The sequence below is a fragment of the Nothobranchius furzeri genome, chromosome 7 (assembly GCF_043380555.1).
Source record: "Nothobranchius furzeri strain GRZ-AD chromosome 7, NfurGRZ-RIMD1, whole genome shotgun sequence".
Lineage (NCBI taxonomy): Eukaryota > Metazoa > Chordata > Actinopteri > Cyprinodontiformes > Nothobranchiidae > Nothobranchius > Nothobranchius furzeri.
The window spans coordinates 28,012,109-28,028,972 of NC_091747.1; the positions used below are offsets into that span (position 1 = coordinate 28,012,109).

The 16,864-nt window shown below is 43.9% G+C and overlaps 1 protein-coding gene across 1 annotated transcript in view; it reads left to right on the top strand.

The window, feature by feature from the left end:
* Positions 1-16,864, top strand: part of LOC107396813 (kinesin heavy chain) — a 75,766-nt gene that overhangs the window by 19,413 nt on the left and 39,489 nt on the right. Inside the window, exons 2-8 of the mRNA XM_054738637.2 lie at positions 6,712-6,799; positions 7,013-7,086; positions 7,154-7,258; positions 16,121-16,169; positions 16,239-16,294; positions 16,374-16,461; positions 16,686-16,810. Coding sequence (XP_054594612.2) covers positions 6,712-6,799; positions 7,013-7,086; positions 7,154-7,258; positions 16,121-16,169; positions 16,239-16,294; positions 16,374-16,461; positions 16,686-16,810 — 585 coding nt within the window. The remainder of the gene's footprint in view (positions 1-6,711; positions 6,800-7,012; positions 7,087-7,153; positions 7,259-16,120; positions 16,170-16,238; positions 16,295-16,373; positions 16,462-16,685; positions 16,811-16,864) is intronic.

Below are 16,864 nucleotides of genomic sequence, written 5' to 3' on the forward strand. Positions count from 1 at the left end.
AGATTAAGAAATGAAACAAATAAATGAATGTAAATACAACTACAATGACTAATGATGTGATTATAACATGTTATATGTATAGGAAAACCTCACACTCTCTCCCTCCCTCTCCGACAGATAGACTTAGGCCAATATGGACGTTTTCCTAATTATTTTTTATATATACACCGATTATAATATATGTATTGAAAAACCATCAGTTAAAGACAATATAAGCCAGAGGTGAAGGTTTATGCATTTTACAAGGCATTTAATAAAGCATATTCAGCCTTGTGTAAAATGTAATCTCCAGTCTATCCAGAAACAAGTATTCCCTATTTTGTCTCATGATCAGCAACAGCTGGGATGTTTATGAACACAAAGTTGTTGTTGTGGTTTTCTTGCCCACTTTCAAATGATGCACACTCCTCATGGATCCACCTGCCTGTTGGTACATCTAACCACTGGTTGGTCAGGTGGTTGGTCCCGATGTGACTTATGGAACAATTTGGGAAAGTTTGAAAGCTTTTTTACTGGGACATATTATTTCACATTGATCACATAAAAAAAGGCTGAGACAAAGCCGCATCAATTAGCTGACAAAATTAATATTAGATTTAGATAACCAACATTCGGCACCTCCTTTCCCGGAGCTGTACAAACAGCGGCTAATCCTGCAAACAGAGCTAAATCTGATTTTAACACAAGAAGCAGAGCGGATGATTTATAAATCTAGAAGGCTATGGTATGAGCATGGAGACAAATCAAACTATTAGCACATCAGTTGCGTAAATCAGAGTCAGCTCATTTGATATCTGAGATTAGAACTCAAAATGGACAGATTTCTACTGACCCAAAAGAAATTAATCAATGTTTTCAATCTTTTTATTCTGAGCATTATCAGTCTGAAACTTTACAGTCACCTGAACTATTTGAGCAATTCTTTGAGACTTTATCTCTACCAACCTTGGAACCAACAACTAAAACTCAACTCGAAGAACCAGTATCTGTTGAGGACATTAAATCGGCAATTAACAACATTCACAACGGGAAGTCTCCTGGACCGGACGGTTTTCCAGCAGAATTCTTTAAAACCTTTAAAGATAACCTCTCCCCTCTTTTAAGGAATGTATATCTGGAGTCATTTAATTCCAAATTGCTTCCCCCTACTCTCCGACATGCAACAATCTCTCTATTACTGGCGCCAAATAAAGACCCACTAGAATGCTCTTCATTTCGACCAATATCACTACTGAACATTGATTTTAAAATTGTATCCAAACTATTGGCTCTACGTCTTGAAGTCTGTCTGCCATCCCTGATTTAACCTGACCAAACGGGGTTTATTAAGGGTAGGTTTGGGTTTTTTAATATTCGCAGATTTATCAATATCCTACATACACACATTGTCAACTCCCGAAATAGCTCTGTAGCTTGATGCTACTTATTTTATATCTTTGGAAGATTTGGTTTTGGACCTTCATTTATCTCATGGATACAATTACTGTATTCCTCACCCATGGCACGGGCCAGAACAAACTCACCATTTTCACCTTATTTCTCACTCCACTGCGATACGCGGCAGGGATGCCCACTGTCGCCCCTGCTATTTGCCTTATCTATTGAGCCTCTCGCAATCAAACTACAGGAAGAGGGCAAAAATAAGGGTATTCATAAAGCAGGAAAAGAACATAAGTTATCTTTATATGCAGATGACCTGCTATTATACCTTTCAGACCCAATAAGTTCTCTCCAGCATGCCCTGATTATTTTTAATCAATATGGAAGGATATCGGGTTACAGATTAAATATGCACAAGAATGAACTGCTGAGAATTAACTCAAAAGCAAACAATATCTCATTGGCAAACTTAAATGTTAAGATAAAATCCAACTACTTGACTTATCTAGGTGTCAAGGTAACCCGAGAATATAAATAACTTAATGAGGAAAGTTTCATGTTAATACTAGATAATATAAAAAAAAGATTTGCATCGGTGGAACACCCAGCTGCTCTCATTAATCGGCTATGTTAACTCTGTAAAAATGAACATACTGCCAAGGATCCTTTATCTCTTTCAATGCATTCCATTATATTTACCCAAAAAATTCTTTGTGGATCTTGATAGAATCATCTCAGCGTTTGTCTGGAATGGTGGACCTGTGCGGATCCGTAAGGAATTCATGCAAAGATCGAGACCTTCAGGTGGTCTTGCTCTTCCAAATTTTCAACTTTATTACTGGGCGACAAACATACGTAACACTCCTCACTGGTTGGAAAACTCATCTTTTAACACCACCTCATGGGTCCATATTGAGTCATCCAGTTGCGGGAAAACCTCCCTACCAGCATTGTTGAGTTCAGTGCTGCCTTTAGACTTACATCGATGTAAAAGTAATCCTGTTGTCTGTGATTCTCTCCGAAAATGGGTACAGTGTAGAACTTTGGCCTACACATAATGTCGGGTAATGCTCCAGTGTATTCCAACCATATGTTTCCACCTTCTGTGATTGACTCTGCCTTTAAAATTTGGAGCGACAGAGGACTACGAACAGTGAATGATCTCTTTATTGATGAAATCTTTACTTCTTTCTCACAGTTACACAACCGCTATAATATCCCACGGGCACATTTTTTCCGATACCTACAAATTCATCATTTCATTAATAATAGATATCCCTCATGCTCAAATAAACCACAGAGGACAACCATGGATATAATTCTAGTTGTTGATGTTCTGAGAAAAGGTCCCGTAAGAGTGATTTATTATTTATTTTTGGAATTGCAGTCAAAATCTCTTTCAGTAATAAAATCGCACTGGGAAAAGGATTTAACGTTGGAATTAAGTGATCACCTCTGGGAAACTATACTTCTAAGGGTACACTCCTCTTCTGTCTTCTAGACATGGACTTATCCAATTTAAGATTCTACATCGGTTACATTTCTCAAAAGAAAAACTTGCAAAGATCTACCCAGGAGCCGACCCGATGTGCAGTCACAGTAAATCCAATGTTGGATCACTTATTCACACATTTTGGCAATGCCCTAAACTTACCCAATACTGGGATTTAATGTTTCAGACACTCTCAGAAGCATTTAAAGTTAAACTCAGCCCAAACGCTCTGACGGCACTGTTCGGAGTGTTGCCACCCAATATCTCTACTTCGAAATATTTCTCCTAGTTAGTGGCCTTTGCATCCCTGCTGGCAAGACGTCTCATTCTTCTGAAGTGGAAACAAGAGGCCCCTCCCTCCCATAGTCAATGGATTGCAGATCGTATGAGGTATCTGCATCTCGAAAAAATTAGGTGTACCCTTTCAGGATCAACTATTAAATTCATTAAAATATGGCAGCCGTTTCTAAAATACATGGAAACCTTCAAGCTACCTAGTAATCCCTAACATGAACAGGTCATCGTCGTCTCGTCGTCTTCCTCCGCTTATCCGGGTCCGGGTCGCGGGGGCAGCATCCCAACTAGGGAGCTCCAGACCGTCCTCTCCCCGGCCTTCTCCACCAGCTCCTCCGGCAGGACCCCAAGGCATTCCTGGACCAGATTGGAGATGTAACCTCTCCAACGAGTCCTGGGTCGACCCGGGGGCCTCCTGCCGGCAGGACATGCCCGAAACACCTCCCCAGGGAGGCATCCAGGAGGCATCCTGACCATATGCCCAAACCACCTCAACTGGCTCCTTTCGATCCGGAGGAGCAGCGGTTCTACTCCGAGTCCCTCCCGAATGTCTGAGCTCCTCACCCTATCTCTAAGGCTGAGCCCGGCCACCCTACGGAGGAAACTCATTTCGGCCGCTTGTATCCGTGATCTCGTTCTTTCGGTCATTACCCAAAGCTCATGACCATAGTTGAGGATTGGGATGTAGATCGACCGGTAAATCGAGAGCCTGGCTTTCTGGCTCAGCTCCCTCTTCACCACGACAGATCGGCTCAGCGTCCGCATCACTGCAGACGCCGAACCAATCCGCCTGTCGATCCCCTGATCCCTACTACCCTCACTCGTGAACAAGACCCCGAGATACTTAAACTCCTCCACTTGAGGTAGGACCTCAGTTCAGTTCAGTTCATTTATTTATAAAGCACTTTAAAACACCCAGCACAGGAACAAAGTGCTGTACAGAAAATACATTAAAACAATAGAATAAACAGAAAGGAGCAAAGAGAAATAAATAAAACACAGGAGACATAAAATTAAAACAGCCCAATAATAAGAATAAAAACTCCCCCGACCCAGATTTGGCAAGCCACCCTTTTCCGGTCGAAAACCATGGTCTCAGATTTGTAGGTGCTGATCCTCATCCCAGCCGCTTCAAACTTGGCCGCGAACCTACCCAGCAAGAGCTGAAGGTCAGAGCTGGATGAAGCTAGGAGGACTACATCATCCGCAAAAAGCAGAGACGAGAAGATTCTCCTGCCACCAAACTCGACACACTCCACACCACGGCTGCGCCTAGAAATTCTGTCCATAAAGGTAATGAACAGAACCGGTGACAAAGGGCAGCCCTGGCTGAGTCCAACCCTCACTGGGAACAGGTCCGACTTACTACCGGCTATACGGACCAAACTCATGCTCCTCTGGTAAAGGGACTGAATGGCCCTTAACAGAAAGCCACCCACCCCATACTCCTGGAGCGTCCCCCACAGGGTGCCCCTGGGGACACGGTCATAAGCCTTCTCCAAATCCACAAAACACATGTGGATTGGTTGGGCAAACTCCAGTGCCCCCTCCATCACCCTTGCAAGGGTATGGAGCTGGTCCACAGTTCCACGGCCAGGACGAAAATCACATTGCTCCTCCTCAATCTGAGATTCAACTATCGATCGGACCCTCCTCTCCAGTACCTTGGAGTAGACCTTTCCAGGGAGGCTGAGGAGTGTGATCCCCCTGTAGTTGGAAAACACCCTCAGGTCACCCTTCTTAAAGATGGGGACCACCACCCCGGTCTGCCACTCCACAGGAACTGCCCCAGATGACCACACAATGTTGCAGAGACGTGTCAACCACGACAGCCCTATAACATCCATAGCCTTGAGATACCCAGGATGAACCTCATCCGCCCCCGGGGCTCCGCCGCTGTGTCATCATCTACTGGGCCTTTCTATGATGGAGGTCAGCAGCTTCTGCCCCCAAGATTGGACAGTCCATCCCCAGGTCTCCCGGCTCTGGTTCCTCCTCGGAATACGCATAGGTGGGATTGAGGAGCTCCTCAAAGTATTCCTTCCACCGTCTGACTATAGCTCAGTTGACGTCAGCAACTCCCCATCCCCACTGTAAACAGTGTGAGCGAGTTGCTGCCTTCCTCTCCTGAGGCGCCGGACAGTTTGCCAGAACCTCTTTGGAGCCAATCGATAGTCTTTCTCCATGGCCTCACCAAACTCCTCCCACGCCCGAGATTTTGCCTCAGCAACTGCTACTGCTGCACCCTGCTTGGCTATCCTGTACCTGTCTGCTGCCTCCGGAGACCCACAGACCAGCCACACCCTGTAGGCCTCTGTCTTCAGCCTGACGACTCCCCGAACCTCTGGTGTCCACCAGCGGGTACGAGGGTTGCCACCACGACTGGCACCGGCCACCTTGTGACCACAGCTAGCAACAGCCACCTCAACAATCGCAGAGTGGAACAAAGCCCACGAACAGGTCAAACGTAAAATATTAATAGCCTAACAGTGATAACGCTCACCACTTATGATCATTATTAGAATTCATTAATATTACTTGTGCACGGATTTGTAACCTTCTTTAATTTATTATTTGTTTTGTCCTTGTTCCGTTTATTTAATTAAATTTAACTTTATTTATTTATTTATTCATTCATTCATTCATTCATTCATTCATTCATTCATTTCTCTCTCTCTCTCTTTCTTTTCTTGCTTAAATGGGGATTTCATATTTTTTGTTTATTATTTGTTTACAATTACTGCTGTGAACAATCACTGGGGTAAAAGACAAAAAGGCTGCCAATTATGTATACTGGTCATGTGGTGATATGTAATTCACTCTCTGAAAATCATAAATAAAGTTTAAAAAAAAATGGTTTTTCATTCCCAACCCTAGATGTCTGGGTCAAAAGATTACTTCCAGGAAGTCCTGGAGGTTACGTAACTTCCGGTAAGTAGTAGAGCTCCTTGCGATACCTTGCTGCAGCTGGGTGACTCACTCTGAGAGACTAGGTGTTGGTGTTTACAGTGTAGGGAAGGTGGGAATCTGATTCAAGACTACCTACACTTGGGTAGGACTTGGATCTGAGAGATGGTGACTTCACCACGTGCACACCCTAACCCTAAACCTACACGCATGCATACACACACAGGTCAGGTTTTTCATTGAAATTTTAACATGTGGCTTGGTCTTTTAAATCTTCTAAGCCTGTGTGTTTGGTCAACTAACCCTAACCTTTCCACAAAAATAAACAACCAATGATGAACAAGAGTCTGCTTCTAGACCTGCAGAAAGAGAAAAACAACACAACAATACAACTAGAGCAACCTATCACTGTGTCAGCCTGATGAGGAAATATAAAATCAACATTGTTTAACTGAACAATCACACAATAATAAATCACACACTTGTATATGTAAGGTTTCTCTATAGGAGTGTCCAATAGTGAGTGAGAGGGGCCACAGATCTACCACCAAAGATGTGTAGGAGATGGAGGAGCCCCAAGCCCCAGAGATCCAAGGGTTGATTATTTTTTCCTGTATAGTGTTTTTCCTGTGTTTCAGGGAAAGCCATATGCGTTTGACAGGGTTCTTCCTCCAAACACTGAACAGGTTCAGGTATACGACACCTGTGCAAAACAGATCATCAAAGGTGAGCTCATTTGATTCAGAGTATCTGTGAAACAGCTTGATCCAGAACCCCCACCCCACCCCCCCACCCCGTCTACACATGACGGAATATTGTAACAAGCAGGAAAGATGTCTGACACTGATTTACTGGATGTGTTTGCTGTGTGAAATGTACTGTTGTTCTGTTTTCTTGTTTGGTTGCTTTTTGTTAATGTTCGTGTTTCTCTGGTTTTAGATGTGCTAGGAGGATACAATGGCACCATCTTTGCTTACGGTCAGACATCATCAGGAAAGACTCACACCATGGAGGTCAGTGTGATGTTGAGTAAGCAGTGAATGTGTTTCTATGTGTTTGTAATGTTGTGTTATTGTTAAGGGGAAACTTCATGACCCTCATCTGATGGGAATCATTCCTCGAATTGCCAGCGACATCTTTGACCACATCTACTCCATGGACGAGAACCTGGAGTTCCACATAAAGGTGATGATCAGAATCAGAAGCTTTTATTGTCATTGCATAAGAATGCAATGAAATTAAAGGCATTCAATAGTGTGTTTGGCATAGAAATAAAGGAAACATTATATATAAGATAGGACTTTTTTTGATCCCATAGTAGGGAACTTTTTGCAATTATCACAGCTCAGGACAGATAGCAAAAGAGTACAAAATGATCAAGAATAATTAACTAAATAACTAAGAGAAGACACTATATACAACAGTAGTTCCTATATAGAAACATTGTGATGGGTTCCTTGTCAAATCGGTAATAAAAACTCCATGATGAGTCATTTTCTGAGTATGAGTAACATTCGTTTTAATGAGTTCCTTGTTACAGAGTGGGTACCGCTTTATCGCGGCTCTCAGACACACCTGTTGTCCTCTCCTCCTCTTCTATCTGCTGCATGTGATCCCCACACGGCCCCTCCCACCGGGCCTTTCCGGTTGCTCTCTACCTGAGCACCACACCTCAACAAATATCGTCATTCCCCAATACAAACACATTCTTACTACACACAAAACCCCCTCTCAAGAAAAGAAAAACACTTAGACATCAAACACACGTATGTATGATTTTACTGGTAAATTAGTCTTTGAATCAGAAGATTCTAGGATTCTTTGCTTTTTCAGGGATCAAACACACTTCGTTTCAATTCAGACAGAGTCAGGTTTATAAAAGTTAAGAAATGGATTTTCTAAACAAATTAAAACAAGACGTTAACTAAGATGACTGTGATGGATGGATCTAAGTGGATGGGATGTGATGTATGGTGTTTGAATTGTGTGTGTTTATCAGAACCTTTTATCTAGAATAACTGAGTTCTGGGTGTAAAAAGAATTTGGTTTGCATTAAACTATGAAGTTGGTTCTTATCAAAACGGCATCAGATGCAATCATGCTGTATCTACCTCACCCTTTCTTTGGAGACCCTCTTCGCGGATCCGGAGGTCTGGAAGGTCGGATGACCTCTGGGCACTGAGGTTCAGTAAATTAACCGCAGCACAGACGCTCCAGTCCAGAGATGTTGCCAGGCACACAGGTTGGAACTAGTTTGCGTTTAGAGCAGCTGTTTCTGAATAGCTGAAGGAACCGTTTTGCTGTTTCAGCTGTAGGCAGCTTTAACTTGTCGAAAGCTTGTCAAGAGATGCGGTGGTTATAGAGTTTCCTCCGATGGCCAGTCCGGAGTTCTGCTCAAACTAACAGAATGCTGAATCTCACAGAATGCTGAACCACTAGGCAAGTGATCCTGTTTTAATTTTGTCATATTATGATTTACTTGGCCAGTCGGGGCGTGCCATGTTGAGGTGTTAACAAACAAACCTCAGAACAACACGCCTTCTCAGGTACAGGATGCTCTGATTTGTGGGTAAGAAAATATCTATGTGCAGTGATGTTAACTTTAATTTATATCTTATGAACATTGTGTATGAGTGTAGATAATGATTCACTTGTTAATTCAATCATTACTGATCATAACATCAAAATGTTTCATTGTAATAATAAAATTCATTTCAACCACAGTAATTTAAGCACAGATTAATCAAAACATTTCATTAGTATTCATATCACATATGTTCATTCAACCATATTATTATTTAATGATTATTTAACTGATGAGTTGTAAAAGTTCCTGTTTCATGAGAGTGAGCAATCCTGTGGTCCTATCAAAAGAAGGCTCTGTTTAGGAACATAGGCTGACATCTTGTTCCCTCTGAAAGGTCAACAAGGTTTGCTGAATCTTGTGGCTTGTTGGAAGATAGAATGTAAAATCCACCTGAGAGGATGGAATTAGGTCTGTAGATGACCGGTGGCATGTAGGTCAATATGTAGGTGAAAACTGACCATTTCTAGACGTTACACCCAAATAGGCAAATATGGGAAGTAATAATATACTCATGATGAAATAATTAATATAAAATGGCAATAATTCGAGAAGTGGCTACTATAAACACAATATAGGTACTAATCAGAGGGGTTCCGTTCAGGCACAAACACAACACCGGGTCATGTGACTGCAGCAAAGTGACTGGAGTGGGCTTGTTGTTTATGAGTCCAACAGCAGAGGGGAAGAAACTGTTCTCGTGGTGAGAGGTTCTGGTCGAATGGATCTGAGCCTCCTGCCAGATGGGAGCGAGTCGAAGAGACTGTCCAGGGTGAGACGGGTCAGCTGTGATCCGACCTGCACGCCTCAATGACCTGGAGGTGTACAGGTCCTGTATGGAGGGGAGTTTGCAGCCAATGGCCTTCTCAGCAGAGCGTACAACACGCTGCAGCTTCTTTTTGTCCCTGATGGTAGCTCCAGTGTACCACACGGTGATGGAAGAGGTGAGGATGGACTCGATGACTGTGATGTAGAACTGCCTCATCGACTGTGGTGGCAGGTTGAATTTCTTCAGCTGCCTCAAGAAGTTCATCCTCTACTGGGCCTTGTTATGATGGAGGTCATGGTGGGATCCCACTTGAGGTCCTGGGTGATGGTGGTGCCCAGGAAGCAACATGAGTCCACCATCATGATGGGAGTGTCAGACAGTGTTATGGAGGGGAGGGGGGCTGTGTGCTTCCTAAAGTCCACAACAACCTCCGCTGTCTTCTGGGTGTTAGCACCAGGTTGTTGTGGCTGCACCAGGACACCAGCCGTTCCACCTCCATTCTGTAGGCAGACTCATCCCCATCAGAGATGAGTCTGATGTCGGTGGTGTCGTCTGCAAACTTGATAAGCTTGACAGACTCATGGTTGGAGGTGCAGCTGTTGGTGTACAAGGAGAAGATCAGAGGGGAGAGGACACAGCCCTGAGGGGAACCGGTGCTGGTCTGCAGGTCAGAGACATTCTTCTCCAGCCTCACTTGTTGCTTTATGTCTGTCAGGAAGTCAGTGATCCACCTGCAGATGGGTTCAGGCGCGTTCCTCTGGGACAATTTGACTTGGAGGAGGTCTGGGAGGACTGTGTTGAAGGCAGAGCTAAAGTCCACCAACAGGATCCTGGTGTAGATACCTGGGGAGTCCAGATGCTGCAGGATAAAGTGTAGAGCCGTGTTGATGGCCTCATCTACTGACCTGTTGGCTCTGTAGGCAAACTGCAGGGGGTCCAGGAGGGGGGCTGTGAGGGTCTAGAGGTGGAGGAGAACCAGGTGCTCAAATTACTTCATGACCACAGATGTCAGAGCCACAGGTCTGAAGTCACTGAGTCCAGTGATCCTTGGTTTCTTGGGGACAGGGACCATGGTGGAGGTCTTGAAGCAGGCGGGAGATGCCTCCAGTGAGGAGTTGAAAATGCCTGTAAACACTGGGGCTAGCTCTTCAGCACAGTGCTTTAGAGTAGCAGAAGATACACCATCAGAGCTGGGGTCTTTTAGCACATTTATGGTGTTTTTTCCAGGAACACTACTCGAGCAACTCAGACCAATGCAGCTTGACCTGACCATTGTTCCCAAGGACACAGTTCGGTATTTCCCCCTCTACTTTCTCCCCTATTTTTAGTCCCTGCTCCATTGAGGTACCTGGCAAGGCTGAGTCGGGTCGGCATCGTGATTCTGCCGAATGTCTAGGGGGCGGAGTCAAGAGGTTGCTCTGGAGTTTTTTGCTTTCTGTTTTACTGCTTGCAGCCATTTCCTGGTTCAGAGTCTGACAAAAGCCATAAAACTGGGCAAAATGTCCAGCAACACCACCATATTTAAGCTGAGTTGTGTTTTTGTGGAGCGTACAGGTTACCTTACACCGTTGATGTTAGTTTGACATGAGTTAAAAATCGCGTGGATCGAAAATCAGTGGAGTTAGGGCCAGCGGTTTCTTTTGCTGACATGCATCCTCTGTGTCAGCAAAGAAGGTAGAGCTAGGGAGGGGGTGGGGCCACACATAGCTTGGCAGGTGACCAAGCAGGCAGCCCGCCAGGCTTATAAAGTGCTGGGGAAAACCTTGGATTAGCAATAGCATTATTATCATGAGCCAATGGAATAAAAAAGCACAACTCACTACCAAGCAAAAACAAAACGACGGTCATTTAAAGCTTCTCCGGATCACTAAAACATTAACCAACCAGAAATAAATAGCTGTAGGCTTCCAGGCTTGTAAAAGGCTTTCATTTGGTTTGCAGTGTGATATGAGGAAGTCAGCTTCAGCGCTGGGTGAATCCTCCACAGTGTATGAAAAGTGCAACTTTTAAAACTATTCAATTCAATTCAACTTTATTTATAAAGCACCAAATCATGACAAGAGTCATCTCAAGGACCTTCACACAGTAAACATTCCAATACATGTCAGTTCATTTAGCCAGTCAGTAAAAAGTTTCCTATATAAGTAACCTAGCAGGTTGCATCAAGTGTCATTCAAGGACTCGGCCAACAGTCTTCATCCTCCAAAGGTCATCTGTGTACTAAAGGGCTGAGTGAGATAAAGTTACAACCATTGTATCTACAGGGGCATGGTGGCCCACAAGGCTATTCAGATGGCTATTGTAGTCCACCACTTCAGCTGATGAGAAGGTGGTGGAGAGGTGGTGAAGATTGGCTGCCAAGTGGTCAGAGTTAATGTTCTTCATTTGACAGAAAATGATATTTTGTCGATGGTTAGGAGGAATCTGAGGGGAAGGTTGGAGATACACGCACAGTTTGCTATGACCACATCCAAGGTGAGCCCTTTAGTGTGGGTAGGGACGTTAATGAGATGTTTAAGGTTAAAGCAGTCGAGTTTTTTAAAAAATTCAGCAGCAAACTGGGAGGAAGTGGTGTCAACATGGTTATCACCCATGGAAAATGTGCAAAAAGAGGAGGTTAGACGTCTCGGAGATAAAGGATGAAATTGATTTTGGTAGTCAGTAAATGAGGAGCAACAGAGGGGAGGGGGACTTGCATTTAAGGGCAAGGCATTTAAAAGAGGAAAGTTACAGTAGTGGAACTAGGGATAACTCCAAATCACAGCAATAAATGGCTAACAGCCTGCCATCACGGCCTTTCCCTCGGAACACACCAGGCGCGGAAGTGCAACAAAGCGCCGTGGAACGACGAGCTCTTCTACTTGGCGCCCTTATTAACTCTCTAATGACCTTCTGACCCACAGTGATGCAGGGGACTGTTCTGTTCTGGTCCTGCTGGACCTGACAGCAGCCTTTGACACTGTTGACCATCACCTGTTACTGGAGAGGCTGAGAGACTGGGTAGGCCTATCAGGATCTGCTCTGGTGGTTCTCCTCTTATCTTTCTGAGTGCTCCTTTCCTGTGACCGTCTCCAAGTTTAGGTCCTCCACCACCTCCCTCACCCACGGTGTCCCACAAGGTTCTGTGATGGGGCCTCTACTCTTCCTCCTCTATCTGCTTCCTCTTCAGCACATCCTGATCTCCATTAAAGGAACCTTCCACCATCTTTACACAGATGACATCCAACGGTACATCTCCTTTAAGCCCCATGAGATGTCTAAGCTGCAGCTGTTACACACCTGCTTAGACTCTATTAAAACCTGGTTAGCTGGGAACTTTCTACAGAAGATGAGACTAAGATTCTCATCTGTTCCCTGGACAAGCTGGTTCCCAAAGTCAGAGACTCTCTTAGTCAGCTTTCATCTCACACCAAACCCTCTTTCAGGAATCTTGGTGTGACCTTTGACCCAGCAAAACCTCCCTGAACCGTCTACAGGTGGTTCAGAATGCCTGTGCTCGGCTTCTGACCAAGTCCTCCAAACACACCCACATCACCCCGCTTCTCCTCCAGCTTCACTGGCTGCCAGTCAACTTCAGGGTTCATTTCAAGATCCTGGTTCTGGTCTATAGGGCCTTACATGGACAAGCACCATCTTACATTGGTGATCTTCTTAGTCCCTACACCCCCAGCAGGTCCCTGAGGTCCAGAGCCCAAAGCCTACTGGTTGTGCAGCACCAGGCTAAAGACCAAAGGTGACAGATCATTTGCTGCTGTGGCCCCCAGACTCTGGACCTCTCTCCCCCTGAGCCTGAGATCAGTGGACTCAGTGGTCTCCTTTAAACTCACCTGTTCAGGCTTTGGTGGGACCTTCATCACCTCCCTCTCCTTGTTCTGCTCTTGTTCCACCTTTTCCAGGATCCACTGATTTCCCTTTTTACCTGTTCATTTTCTCTCTCTCTTTCCTTACATTTTTTTAATTCACAAATTTATTTCTTATATTAAACATATTTTTAATAATTAATTTGAAATCTCTTTTTTACTTAAATTTTTTTGTTTTTGTGAAATGCCTCGTGATTTTTATCTTGAGAGGCGGATGGCTGCTTAAACTAATCCAGGATCCTCTGGAGGTTTCTTCCTGTTAAAAGGGAGTTTTCCTCTCCACTGTCACTTCATGCTTGCTTAGTATGAGGATTGCTGTAAATATTCTGTAACTAGTCAGTGACTCGATGCAACCTGCTGGGTTCCTTATATAGGAAACTTTTAGTGATTGGCTTAATGAACTGACCTGTATTGGAATGTTTACTGTGTGAAGTGCCTTGAGGCAACTCTTGTAGTTATTTGATGCTTTATAAATAGAAAAAAAAGAAAAAAGAAAGGAAAAAAGAGGCACTATATAATATATTTCTTTCTTTCTTTCTTTTTTCCATGAACTTGAGCCAATTTTAACTAATCCTGTGTACATCACAAGTCCTGCAAGAGATGCAGGACTTCTTATCTATCTTATTTTAATAAAGCTGGTCTTCCCTGGGTCGTAAAACTTCATATCATATTATGTTGAATGAACAATATAAAGTGTTTTTAGGGTGTCTGTGACACAGGGGTTAAGGGCTTGCCCCGTAAACTGAAGGTTCCCATTGTGTCCTTGGGCAAGACACTTAACCCCCTTGTCTGCTGGTGGTGGTTGGAGGGACTGGTGGCACCAGTGCTCAGCAGTCTCGCCTCTGTCGGTGTGCCCCAGGGCAGCTGTGGCTACATCGTAGCTCATCCCCACCAGGGTGTGAATGTGTGTGTGAATGGGTGAATGATTGATTCTGTTGTAAAATGCATCGGGGGGTTCCAGGACTCTACCAACGACCAGCTCAGTGGCCTAGTGGTAGAGTGTCCGCCCAGAGACTGGGAGATCAGGGTTTGATGGGTCATACCAAAGACTTTGAAAAAATGGGACCCAATGCCTCCGTGCTTGACACTCAGTATTAAGTTAAAGTTAAAGTCCCATTAGTTGTCACACACACAGGTGTGTGTGCGAAATTTATTCTCCGCATTTGACCCATCCCCTGGGGGAGCGGTGAGCTGCAGACAAGCCGTGCTCGGGAACTATTTGGTGGTTTAACCCCCCAATCCAAACCCCTTAATGCTGAGTGTCAAGCAAGGAGGCATTGGGTCCCATTTTTTCAAAGTCTTTGGTATGACCCGACCAGGAGTCGAACCCTGATCTCCCAGTCTCAGGGCGGACACTCTACCACTAGGCCACTGAGAAAGGTAGAGGGTTGGATTGGGGGGTTAAACCACCAAATAGTTCCCGAGCGCGGCTTGTCTGCAGCTCACCGCTCCCCCAGGGGATGGGTCAAATGCGGAGAACAAATTTCGCACACACATCAGTGTCTGTGACAACTAATGGGACTTTAACTTTACCTTTAGAAGGCACTATATCAAATACAGGCCGTTTAATGTGTCCCATACTCTGAAATAATGAATGATGGGTTAACATGAATGTTGTTTCTGTATTGATTTATTTCATATCTTAAATTACACCAGATTAGTATTTGTTGATTTTAAGAATTTAATCTATAAGTATATTCAAACCTCATAATATTATTAATAATGTTTAACATTTTTTCTTCACACTAAGAATAACCTCTCTAAATATCTGGGTGAAGGAGTGATTGTCTGAGGTATTTTGGTAACGCCTTTAAACTTGTCAAATTCTGATTTGTCTAAATTTGTCAACAGTAGCTAATAAGAATATAGTTCACTTCCTGAACTAACAGTTCTCAGCAGACTCCCGGTTCGGCCGACCGGGTGAGCAAAGCATTTGGAACCATGCTCTCTTTGGACCTCAAGGTCAAAGCCTCTCTGCAAGGCTTGCGCGCGGTATCAGATGCTACAACACCTCAGACGTGGAACGTCTGACTAGCAGACCCTGGAAGCATCTTATGGCTGGTGATGTCTGAATCCAAAGGGAGATTCCAGTGGCCACTATGTCCAGTGACCTCACCACTCTGGCTGCCTTCCCTCCAGACCACCCAGAGCTTCCAACTCGGGTATCGCAGACCTGCACACTGGTGTCGGATGGTTTTATGAATAATTGATAGCTTGTTAAACCATACCGTCAGACTGATTTTACAACCCAGACATCACAAGTTATCTCAGATACTTTTAAGGTTTTGCTACAAAATATCTAGCTTCCATTCCATTTTTTTCATTCGTTGTCCGTTATCTTGTCTACCATCATTCATCAAACCTTTTCACGTATAATCATTAGTTTAGAACGATGGAAATAAATTCATTTTTATAAACTATATTCTTGACTGTCTGAATTAATATGAAGTGTGTGTTCCCTGAATAGTCCAATGAACCTAAGTTAATATTAAATCAAATATTCAAAGACCAATCAGATTGGTAATTTGTATTTATATGGAATATCACATCTTGTTGATCATTTAGGAAACTCGTAGCAGCATCAATCACGCTGCACCACGGTGCTTTCATAAGCAAGTTTTTATAACACTGATGTGTGTTTTCTTTAACACAATAAAAAAAGCCTGCAGATGGATCATAAGTGTTCATTAACGTGTTTAATATAGAGATGTTTTAGGGGGCTAGATATATCGTTTTGAGTGTTGCTGCTTTTGCAGCTGAGCTCAAAACACCTGAGATGCTTTATTATGTTTCATTTTAATCACAGAACAACATGTGCTCTTTTCTGCCTTCAGGTGTCTTATTTTGAAATCTATCTGGACAAAATTCGAGACCTGCTGGATGGTGAGCTATCTGACTTTTGCTTTTTTAAAGTCTGAGTTATCAACTCTTCATCTGAGTTCATTTGTTCAGTATCAAAGACAAACCTGGCTGTTCATGAGGACAAGAACCGTGTTCCCTTCGTGAAGGTACTCTGTCTCTGTGTGATGTTGGCTTCAGGGTGAGGAACTACCTGGGCTTTGTTGATGTTTATTGAGTTTCCCTCAGGGTTGCACTGAACGGTTTGTGTCAAGTCCTGAAGAAGTGATGGACATCATCGATGAAGGAAAAGCAAATCGACATGTTGCAGTCACCAGTAAGTCCTTGCTCCTACTGAACTTTTTCTGCTGCTCCACTTGTCGGTGGGTTGGAAACAGAATATCCTTCGTTTTAACGTGACTGTCTGAACACATAGAAGCTTTGTGTGGGCAGTCCTCCCCGGACAGACCTGCAGTAATGCTGTCTGTGACCTCTGGGGGTGCTGTTGTGACTGCTCGAGTCCATGTGAATGATCTGGGTCCTTCACCTGTTGTGTTGCAGACATGAACGAGCACAGCTCTCGCAGTCACAGCATCTTCCTGATAAACATCAAACAGGAGAACATGGAGACAGAGACAAAACTGTCTGGAAAACTTTATCTGGTCGACCTTGCAGGCAGCGAGAAGGTGGCTCTGTTCTCTATCTTCTGTTACCTGTGTGTGGCTTACCGTTCACTTCCT